The following is an 11,765-nucleotide window of genomic DNA, read 5'->3' as shown; positions in this document are numbered from 1 at the left end:
ATGTCTCAAATAAACTATAGATTCTTAAATGAATGCTTTACAATATTTGTAACATTGCAGATTTGGTCCTAATTTTGTTGATAACTGCAAGGTCAGAACAATTGTTTCTGCAATCTCACTGGGAATGCTGTGTCAGTCTGCCTCTGTAATTCATACTTTCATACATATGCATAGATTGAACTTTCATTGTTGTTCACTGTGAGCAAATAGGGCATTGGAAGCAGCAATAATGTCCAGAGATATAAATTAATCCCACCTAGGGAGGAGATCGCACACATCAGTGTGATAGCGTTAATTGCATCAGGCAATCGGCAGCCTTCTGGAAGTGGCTAAACTGATTATGAATTGCTTGCTGAGTGGGATTAGTTCTTGTCTGTATGAGAAGGTATGCAGCAAACACGGGCAGGCAGACCGTGCAGAGAGCTCCCAGAGAAGAGGCACTGGTCAGAAGCAGCCCCAGAGCCTCCAGCCCAAGCGGACTCCCCGTGTCTTTGCTGAGCTGAAGCTGGAGATGACACCAAACACCGCGTCGCCTTTCCTCAAGCCCTTTGCTTTGAGGTACTCGGCGGGTTCGAGGCCAGGCAGCGGCCGGCGCCACACTCTCCCCGCCAGCGAGTTCAGGAACCTGAGCCTCACCGATGCTCTGAGCGTGTTCGAGATCGAGAGGGAAGGTAGGTGGCAGCTCCCTCTCTCCCCTCGGGAGCTCGCTCACTCCCCAATGACTCTCCTCCCTCACCGTCACTGTCAATTCTGCATATGGTTCTAATTTTTTTGAATCTTTAAAGTAACCGATTGAATTCTGTTTGAAATTAGATTTTTAAAACTTTAATTCCCTTCTTCTGAATGTTTGCGTTTCTTTGATTTAATTGAAGATTTATAATCATCTTTATTAATGTCACACGTAGACTTACATTAACACTGCAATGAGGTTACTGTGAAAATCGCCCAGTCGCCACATTCTGGCACCTGTTGGGGTACACAGGGGGAGAATTCAGAATGTCCAATTCACCTAACAAGCACGTCTTTCGGGACTTGTGGGGACTTGTGGGAGGAAACCGGAGCACCCGGAGGACACGGGGAGAACGTGCAGACTCCACACAGACAGTGACCCAAGTGACTGGTGCTGTGAAGCAACAGTGCTAACCAATGTGCTACCGTGCCACCCAGCAGTATGGTGCTATTTTGTATATACATTTATATCAAATTTGAATGTCAAATATTGGTTTAGTCTCTGGATAGATGAGTTTGTACAAATAGAATATTTTGCTCTGGATAATTGAATTCTAAATGTCCATCTGCCATAATTTAAACTAGCCTCACTGGCAACACGATAGCACAGTGGTTAACACAGTTGCTTCACAGCTCCAGGGTCCCAGGTTCGATTCCCGGCTTGGGTCACTGTCTGTGTGGAGTTTGCACATCCTCCCCGTGTGTGCGTGGGTTTCCTCCGGGTGCTCCGGTTTCCTCCCACAGTCCAAAGATGTGCAGGTTAGGATTGGCTATGCTAAATTGCCCTTAGTGTCCAACAAGGTGGGATGGAGTTATGGGGATAGGGTGGACGTTGGGCTTTTGTCGGGTGCTCTTTCCAAGGGCCGGTGCAGACTCAATGGGCCGAATGGCCTCCTTCTGCACTGTAAATTCTATGATTCATTGAATCAAACAGCAGGTATGAGAAGCCAAAAGCAATTTGCTGCGGATGCTGGAATCTGAAACAAAAGCAGAAAATGCTGGACAATCGCAGCCGGTCTGACTGTGTCTGTGGAGAGAAAAATGGAGCTAACATTTCGAGTCTGGATGACAAATGTTTTGATAGTCACCCAGACTCCAAGTATCAGCTCCATTTCTTGCTCCACAGATGTTGTCAGACCTGCTGAGATTGTCCAGCATTTTCTGGCTTTGTAACAGGAATATGAAATTTTGGATGCTTGAGTCAGTCGCCTGGATGTAATTTCTGAATGTACAGCACATCAGGATTGGGAACTCATTGTCACTTCTCTATTTGCTCATCCTTAGCTTTTATTTCTGTCTCTGGAGAGTGTCCTTTACACATGGATGAAGTGAGACATTTTCTTGAATTGTGCCCTGAGCTGTCTCTTGGCTGGTTTGAAGAGGGGAGGCTCGTAGCCTTTGTCATTGGCTCTGGATGGGGCAAGGACAAACTGTCACAGGTCAGCTGCTTTTTACTTTTCTCTCAACACGCGTGTTGTTACCTGAACTATTGGGTAAAATAGTGTGAGCTTTTTTCTTTATCAAAGCAAAATATTGATTTGATTTATTGTCATGTGTACTGAGGTACAGTGAAAAGTATTGTTCAGTGTACAGTCCAGGCAGATCGTTCCATACATGAAAAAACATAGGACATACATAAACACACAATGTAAATGCATAGGTACAGGCATCGGGTGAGCATATGGGGTGTAATACTACTCAGTAGAGAGGAAGTGTGGAGTGATCAGTTCAGTCTATAAGCAGGTCATTCAGGAGTCTGGTAACAGCAGGGAAGAAGTTGTTTCTGAATCTGTTAGTGCGTGTTCTCAGACTTTTGTATCTCCTGCCCGATGGAAGAGGTTGGAAGAGAGAATAACCTGGCTGGGAGGGGTCTTTAATTATGCTGACGGCTTTTTAAGGCAGCGGGAGGTGTAAACTGAGTCAGTGGATGGGAGGCGGGTTCACATGATGGGCTGTGTCACGACTCTCTGTTGTTTCTTACATAGATAATATTCTGATAGATAGTATTCTGGTAACCTCCAACCCGTAAGGCAGCACATGTGGAATTGGAATTATTTCAGCTTTGTCTTTGTCACACTTGTAAGATATTACAGATTAATGACCGTTAAAAATGAACAGAAAGTAGGAAAACAAAAAAGAGATACAGAATGATCAGTCAAATATATAACCATCGATTAGATGCCACCTAAATGGCAGAAGAGGGATCGGATTCTCCGCCGGTGGGATGCTCTGTTTTGCCGGTAGCCTGGGGGTTTCCCGACGCCCTGGGGCTGCCCCGCAATGGGAAACCCCATTGACTAGCTGGCGTAATGGAGCACCTCTCCGGCGCGGTAAAACTGAAATGTGGCGGGGCGGAGAAACCAGCCCCTGGTATTAGTGGGAGGCAGAGGGTAACAAGAAGAAAATCAAACAAGATAAAAATGAAACATAAAAGATTTGAGAAGCTAAAGGCAGAGTTTTAAATGGGGCTATTGTTGGGTGAAGGAATGTAAATGGAAGGACAAGAAACTGACAAAATAAATTGGTTCTGGAAATCCATTCTCCATAAGCGCCACTGACCATAAGACAACAAACTTTCCGATCATAGTAACAGTGGAGGAACTGGCTGTTGGAGTTCTAGTGAAGCTGGTTCTTTAAGGGAGTCTCAATGCTTCGTTCTCTGACGGCCTCTTGCTCGGTTTCCAGTAGTCTTTCTGGTGGTGATCAAACGGATAATATGTGTGAAGTCCCCCATTTGTCTTTTGTTATTAATTAAAAGCCCTCTTGTTCTTCCGGTCTCAGTCAGCACTTCTCAGCAACTCCGGGAGAAGAAAAATAGTGTTCCACCGGGAGAGTATGGTGTTCTGACAGATAAACCTCACTCCAAGCATCAGCCCCTTCCTCACTCGAAACATTAATATTCCTCTGCATTCTCCGCAGACGTTGGATCTGTTGTTGAGGGTTTCCTGCACTTATTACAGATGTCTTAGCATCTGTGTGGTCTATATTTGACTTAATTTGTATTCCTTTTAGGAAGAAATGTTTTCTAATCTTTTTTCTTCATTTTGAGGTTTTTATTTTCATGAGAAATATTTAGTTCTTTGTACATGCTTGAGATGTACGCCTGCATTAGGGACTGGCAGATCTGTGAATTTTCACTCACGCCATCTGTTATTGCAATTCATAACATCTGCACCAACTTATAGTATTAAACATTTCAATCATACCTTTCCCTTCAATTTATTAATGAATCTTCCTTCATATATTTGCTCGAAAATCATCTTTGTTGTCCTTTAACCTCTAAAATGTAATGTACTCATTGAACTTGAAACACAATTTAAATGACATCCAAGTGCTGTCTGATTAAAGAACAAAGAAAAGAACAGCACAGGAACAGGGGCCGGATTCTCTCAGTTCAGGGCCGGGCCGAAGAATCCCCGCAACCGGCGCGAATCGTGCCACGCTGCCTGACACCGGCACGTGATTGACGCCGGCGTGGTTGGTGCGGCGCCGCTCTACGCAGCACCCCGCCGATTCTTGACCCGGGATGGGCCGAGCGGCCGTCGTAAAAAAGCCGAGTCCCGCCGGCGCCGTCCACACCTGCTCTCAGCCAGCGGGAACTCGGTGTGGGGGGGGTGGGGGTCCGGCCCGGGGCGGGGGGGGGTCCGATGTGGCCTGGCACACGATCGGGGACCACAGAAGCGGGCTGACCTCTTTGGCTGGGGGTTTCCTGGGGCTGGCGTGTTGAAGGGAGCCACTGCGCATGCGCGCGTTGGCGCCGGTGCCACTGCGCATAGACGGATCCCACAGCGCCCAGTTGACGCTGGGATCAGCAGCTGGAGCAGCGTGAACCGCTCCAGTGCCGTGGGGGCCAGAATTGCTGATCCTGAGGCTGTGTTGACGCCGTCGAGAAACGCGTCTGCGTTTCTGACGGCGTCAACACTCCGCATCAGGATCACAGAATCCCGCCCAGGACCTTTGGCCTTCCAAGCCTGCTCCGACCATACTGCTCGTCTAACCTAAAAACTTCCGGTGACCATATCCCTCTATTCACAACCTATTCATGTATTTGTCAAGATGCCCCTTAAACGTCGCCATCCTATCCGCTTCCACCACCTCCTCTGACAGCGAGTTCCAGCACCCACTTCCCTCGCACATCTTCTCTAAACTTTGCCCCTCACAGCTTAAACCTATGTCCCTGGTAATTGACTCTTCCACCCTAGGAAAAAGCTTCTGACTAAAGCTTCTGTCCATCCCTAATCTTATAATATTTTATCCCCGCATCAAAGCTCCATTTGCTATTGCATATATTTGTCATCTCATATTACAGAGACCTTTATAAAAAGTGGTCTGTAATATTATTTTCTTCCTTCAACTCCAAGGCACAATAATTCATGCTTGTAATTGAAGTTTCTACACCTACACATTATTCCATTACATGTAATCCAGACTTGGTGTTTTTATATCCTTTCTACCCCCTACAATTTTGCCATCAGCAGACTTTCAAAACTTCCACTTTTCGAGAGTCAGTGAAATGAAGGACGGAAGCTAATTTCTGCAAGTTCAGATATACATAACTGATTAAAAAGACAGCCCAATATTTCAGCAAAGTCCTTCAAATATGGTAACTACTCATTACAATTTGAATGATTTACTTTTACCAATACAAAACTCCTGTAATAAAGTAGAAGAACCAAATTTAAATTGTTCCACAAAAATGAAACTGCTGGGAAGGCGGTGGCGTCGTGGTCATTGGACAATAGTAAACCAGTAAACCCAGGGTAACCCTCTGGGATCCCGGGTTCGAATCCCACCACTGCAGATGGTGAAATTTGAATTCAATAAAAATCTGGAATTAAAAGTCTAACGATGACCATGAAACCATTGTTGAAAAAACTCATCTGGTTCATTGATGCCCTTCGGGAAGGAAATAGAATTTATAGTGCAGAAGGAGGCCATTCAGCCCATTGAGTCTGCACTGGCCCTTGGAAAGAGCACCCTACTTAAGTCCAGGTTTCCACCATAACCCAGTAACCCAATCTAACATTTGGGACATTAAGGGGCAATTTAGCGTGGCCAATCCATCCACCTAACCTGCACATCTTTGGACTGTGGGAGAAAACTAGAGCATCCGGAGGAAACCCACGCAGACAGGGGGGAGAAAGTGCAAATCCACACAGTCAACCAAGGCTGGAATTGAACTTGGGATCCTGGAGCTGTTGAGGCAGAAGTGCTGACCACTGCCATCTGCCGTCCTTACCTGGTCTGGCCTACATGTGACTCCAGATCAACAGCAATGTTGTTGACTCTTAATTGTCCCCTCAAGGGCAATTAGGGACAGGCAATGAATGCTGGTCTAGCCTCCAACGGCCACAACCCATGAACAAATGAAATTTTAAAAAATGGAAAATGACTTCACTTCACAAATTAAGATTCAATTGACATTATATATTTAAGATCAATATGCTCCACTCAAACTTACAGCATTAGTTGAGTAAGGATATGCCTGTAAAATACGTGAGTGCCAGAGATGATAAATTTAACTTTAAAAAATGTATTAATGGGTTGTAGGCTGGCATTTATTGACCATCCCTAATTGCCCTTGAGAAAGTGGCATTGTGCTGCTGCAGTCCAGAAAGGATTTAGGAGGAAACAATGTACAAAGAGCAAGACTTTAAGTTCAAACTAAACATTTTTTCCTGTACCTTGAAGACCATGAATGCCAATCTAGAATAGGTTGAAAGAAGACAAAGGTTTAATGTGCAATGAAAACATTCGCCCAGCTGTATAAGCAACAGAGAAAAGAACACAATAACTCTAGAGACAAAGATGATTAAGTAATATTTTATTCTTTCAAAGGTTCCATTTGAAAATATTTGCACATCTATATTAAGAAATTGACTGGTGGTACATTAAATTATTATGGTTCAACAATGTGGCATGTGTAAGAAACACCACAGTTATCTGAGCAACGAACATCTTCAAAATATGCAGTCACTGCTTTGCATTTTGACAGCAAGTTGGCCTGGGCACTCTTGCAAAGCCCAGGAACTTCCTAGTTACTGACACCCAGGGCTGCATTTTCAACTGGCAAAGGAGCCAGTGGGATTTGAAAAGTGCATTCCAGGACGTCTCTGGATCCTGCACTTCCGAGATGTGCGTTGATTTTCAAAGGGAGGGGTTCATGGGATCCACTTGCCTCCAATTAACAGCCCATTAAGCTGAGGAGCTTGTTAATGATCTTAGGAGGGCCAGAAGGCAATTTTCAAATATGAATTTGGCGAACCCAAACACTTGGTGCAGGTGTGCACAGATGTTTTTTCCATATATTCCCTACAGTGCAGGAGGAGGCCATTTGGCCCATCGAGTCTGCAACGACCTCCCAAAAGAGCACCCTCCCAGGCCCGCTCTACGCAGTCTCCCGCCCTAACTCCGAAAGCCCGCACATTGATCATGCCGATCCACCTAACCTGCACATCTTTGGATGCTAAGGGCCAATTTAGCATGGACGATCCAACCAATTCTTCAAAGCAGTGAACGGTTTCAAGACTTGGTGGATCATACAGTGGACAGTTTACATTTCCTTTTTGGCCATAAGGTCACATTCTTTTAGTGTCCATGCTGCTGGCCCTCAGAGCAGTTGCCTGCTCTCTTTGGCGATGAGCGGCATGCCCATCCTCTGCCTTTGCAATTCATGTTCTGCAGGCAGCTTCCGCCTCCTGGGGACACTCAGCATCACAAACTGGGCACCAAGTTTACCTCCACGCATTAGGGCATTTGATGCGGAGGCTCTGACCCTGGAAATGACCTGGGCTTCCAGCTCCCGATATACTGACCAACACAGCTTGATGATTGTGTGCAGGCTTTGTGAAAGCAGCCCATCTGGACTTACCTTCCGATTTTATTACAGTACCTGAACCTCTGCTTGGCACCTTGATGCCCTGACCAAAATGAGGAAATCAAGCATCAAGAAGCAGAGTTTTGTAGAAGGCTCATTGAAACCCAAAGTGTTAGCTCTGTTTTTCTCTCCACAGATGCTGCCAGACCTGCTGCATTGAGCCAACATTTTCTGGGTTTTTTCAGCATCCTCAGTATTTTGCTTTTAACTGCATCAATATTTATGTTATTTGCTTGCACCTACTATATAATGGATTGAGAATTTTAAGTTGTTTGTTAACCAATCTAATGTGCATGCATTAATTCTTCTGTAACTTCAGAAATTAACATGTTAATGTTTGAATTACATGTAGGATGCTCTGACCATTCACGTTCCCGGGGGTCCCACTGTCCACATCCATGTCTTGGCCGTTCACCACAGGTGCCGTCAGCAGGGGAAAGGTTCAATTATTTTATGGCGATATTTACAATATCTACGATGTCTCCCCACAGTCAAACGAGCTGTTCTAATGTGTGAAGATTTCTTGATCACATTTTACCAGAAAGCTGGCTTTAAAGAGGTTGGACCTTCCGGTATAGCAGTGGGTCCTCTGACATTTACAGAAATGGAATATGTTCTTGGAGGGGGAGCTTATCTGCGGAGAAACAGTGGCTGTTAAGTATTGGTGTCAAGTTTAGCAATATAAATCTGTTATTTTTCAAACACAGTGATTCAATTTCCTCCATGATATCTTGAATGGACTGGAGTTCACCTTAAAGTGTCTGTGAAGTTTCACAGTCAGCACTCTTTTTTCCCCATTTTAAGTAGATTAACAAAAGCGTAGTCATGAACTTGGTGCCGGTGTTTGAGTTGATTGACTAAAATTAGCACTCTGAGAAATCATGGAAGAGCCCTCAACTTTAGCAGGTGCATCAAGCAGCCACACATCCGCAATCTCCACTCATTCACATCCTGGGGCTCAAAGTTGTACATGCCCACTATTTGTTGTGATCTTTAATGGAAAGTTTGTTTGCTACTTCACGTAAAAAGAAAATAGGTCAAGTATCCTTCTAGTGCACCAACATGCTGAACTAGTCACATTACATTTAACTATAAATAGATTGTGAAAGAAATCCAATTATTTCAACAATTATGTGGTTAATATTGATATTAATATATTATGGTATATTAAAGATCAGGCCACCAATCCAGTATTTATTTCCAAAGGATATGTTCCACCATAATTTCTCTTTATTCATCCATGTCTTTCCCAAAGTCCCTTATCTACTCCTTGCAATGCTGTTTTAAAGCTAACGATAAAATATTGCCAAAGAAATGTGGGCAATTTTAATCTAACCTGTCCAGCAGACAACCTATAGGATCAGATTGCTGTCCATTTTATAGCCCACCCAACTTTGAATAACTGAATATTCCATTACTGTAATTAAATATTGTCTTTCAATCTTTAAATTGTGTTATTTATTTGGTTGGCTTCAGTTGAGGTTATTTGTATATTGCCAAAATCTAAATGCATTATGTATCTTTGTAGATACTGTGTTTTGTCTGTAATTTATTAAATTTACTTTACTTGTACTGGAATTGTTTTTCAATAAAATATATCATCATCGTACCAAACAGAGACTCAATACTGTTAACCATTAATAATCTCCCCTGCACTTTCTCTCATAACATTACAGTACCAATCAGATCAGATGTTAGACTAAGTTATGGTAAATATGACTTGTATATTTCCATCTTGAGTTTAAATTTAAGGTTAAGCTTGAGTTTAAGAGCCGCGGGGTTATGCTGCAACTATACATGACCCTGGTGAGACCACATTTGGAGTATTGTGGGCAGTTCTGGTCACTTCATTATAGGAAGGACGTGGAAGCATTGGAAAGGGTGCAAAGGAGATTTACCAGGATGCTGCCTGGTTTGCAGGATAGGTCTTATGAGGAAAGGTTGAGGGAGCTAGGGCTTTTCTTTTTGCAAGAGGATGAGAGGCGACTTAATAGAGGTTTATAAGATAATGAGGGAGATAGATAGAGTGGATGTTCAGAGACTATTTCCTTGGGTGGATGTAGCTGTTACAAGGGAGCATAACTATAAAATTCAGGGTGGGAGATATAGGAGGGATGTCCGAGGTAGGTTCTTTATTCAGAGAGTGGGTAGGGTGTGGAAGGGACTGCCTGCTGTGATAGTGGAGCTGGACACTTTAGGAACTTTCAAGCGGTTATTGGATAGGCACATGGAGTACCCCAGAATGACAGGGAGTGGGATAGCTTGATCTTGGTTTCGGACAATGCTCGGCACAACATCGAGGGCCAAAAGGCCTGCTCTGTGCTGTACTGTTCTAGAACATAGAACATAGAAAATACAGCACAGAACAGGCCCTTCGGCCCACGATGTTGTGCCGAACCTTTGTCCTAGATTAATCATAGATTATCATTGAATTTACAGTGCAGAAGGAGGCCAATCGGCCCTTTGAGTCTGCACCGGCTCTTGGAAAGAGCACCCTACCCAAACTCAACACCTCCACCCAACACCAAGGGCAATTTGGACATTAAGGGCAATTTATCATTGGCCAATTCACCTAACTCGCACATCTTTGGACTGTGGGAGGAAACCGGAGCACCCGGAGGAAACCCACGCAGACACGGGGAGGACGTGCAGACTCCGCACAGACAGTGACCCAAGCCGGAATCGAACCTGGGACCCTGGAGCTGTGAAGCAATTGTGCTATCCACAATGCTACCGTGCTGCCCTTGAGAACAAATAAATCTACACTATATCATTTTACCGTAATCCATGTACCTATCCAATAGCTGCTTGAAGGTCCCTAATGTTTCCGACTCAACTACTTCCACAGGCAGTGCATTCCATGCCCCCACTACTCTCTGGGTAAAGAACCTACCTCTGATATCCCTCCTATATCTTCCAACTTTCACCTTAAATTTATGTCCCCTTGTAATGGTTTGTTCCACCTGGGGAAAAAGTCTCTGACTGTCTACTCTATCTATTCCCCTGATCATCTTATAAACCTCTATCAAGTCGCCCCTCATCCTTCTCCGTTCTAATGAGAAAAGGCCTAGCACCCTCAACCTTTCCTCGTAAGACCTACTCTCCATTCCAGGCAACATCCTGGTAAATCTTCTTTGCACCTTTTCCAAAGCTTCCACATCCTTCCTAAAATGAGGCGACCAAAACTGTACACAATACTCCAAATGTGGCCTTACCAAAGTTTTGTACAGTTGCATCATCACCTCACGGCTCTTAAATTCAATCCCTCTGTTAATGAACGCGAGCACACCATAGGCCTTCTTCACAGCTCTATCCACTTGAGTGGCAACTTTCAAAGATGTATGAACATAGACCCCAAGATCTCTCTGCTCCTCCACATTGCCAAGAACTCTACCGTTAACCCTATATTCCGCATTCATATTTGTCCTTCCAAAATGGACAACCTCACACTTTTCAGGGTTAAACTCCATCTGCCACTTCTCAGCCCAGCTCTGCATCCTATCTATGTCTCTTTGCAGCCGACAACAGCCCTCCTTACTATCCACAACTCCACCAATCTTCGTATCATCTGCAAATTTACTGACCCACCCTTCAACTCCCTCATCCAAGTCATTAATGAAAATCACAAACAGCAGAGGACCCAGAACTGATCCCTGCGGTACGCCACTGGTAACTGGGATCCAGGCTGAATATTTGCCATCCACCACCACTCTCTGACTTCTATCGGTTAGCCAGTTTGTTATTTAACTGGCCAAATTACCCACTATCCCATGCCTCCTTACTTTCTGCATTAGCCTGCCATGGGGAACTTTATCAAATGCTATGTTCTATGTTCTATCTGTGTCCCGCAATAGTATATGAAAGATTGTCAAATATATTTATATTCTGTAAGACTTAACACTTAAAAGTGTTTCTTAGTCCAATCCAAAAATCTACTGCTTTCTTTTCCCATTTTATGAGTTCTATATGACAATAAGGCCTTTCCTCATTCAGTAATTCAATATTTGGGTCTAAAATAATTGAGTCTCAGCTTTAACTTAGTTTACTGATTAGAGGACTTCTCCAGAATCAAACAACATCACACAAACATGCTGGTTAATCACTTTTATTTTAAAACTGTTTGATCTGTAACTTGCAGAGAATGAAATTCTAGTTCTTC

The 11,765-nt window shown here is 44.0% G+C and overlaps 1 protein-coding gene across 1 annotated transcript; it reads left to right on the top strand.

The window, feature by feature from the left end:
• Positions 1-325: 325 nt before the first annotated feature.
• On the top strand, positions 326-9,220 carry LOC140394015 (serotonin N-acetyltransferase-like). The gene is made up of 3 exons (XM_072480785.1): positions 326-671; positions 2,014-2,168; positions 7,959-9,220. Exons 1-3 carry the CDS (start codon positions 341-343, stop codon positions 8,262-8,264), a joined length of 792 nt encoding a protein of 263 aa, XP_072336886.1. The 5' UTR covers positions 326-340; the 3' UTR covers positions 8,265-9,220.
• Positions 9,221-11,765: the final 2,545 nt, after the last annotated feature.

The sequence above is a fragment of the Scyliorhinus torazame genome, chromosome 17, assembly GCF_047496885.1.
Source record: "Scyliorhinus torazame isolate Kashiwa2021f chromosome 17, sScyTor2.1, whole genome shotgun sequence".
Classification (NCBI taxonomy): Eukaryota; Metazoa; Chordata; class Chondrichthyes; order Carcharhiniformes; family Scyliorhinidae; genus Scyliorhinus; species Scyliorhinus torazame.
Note: the sequence above shows the minus strand (reverse complement) of the source record. Positions and strands in the feature narration are given on the sequence as shown.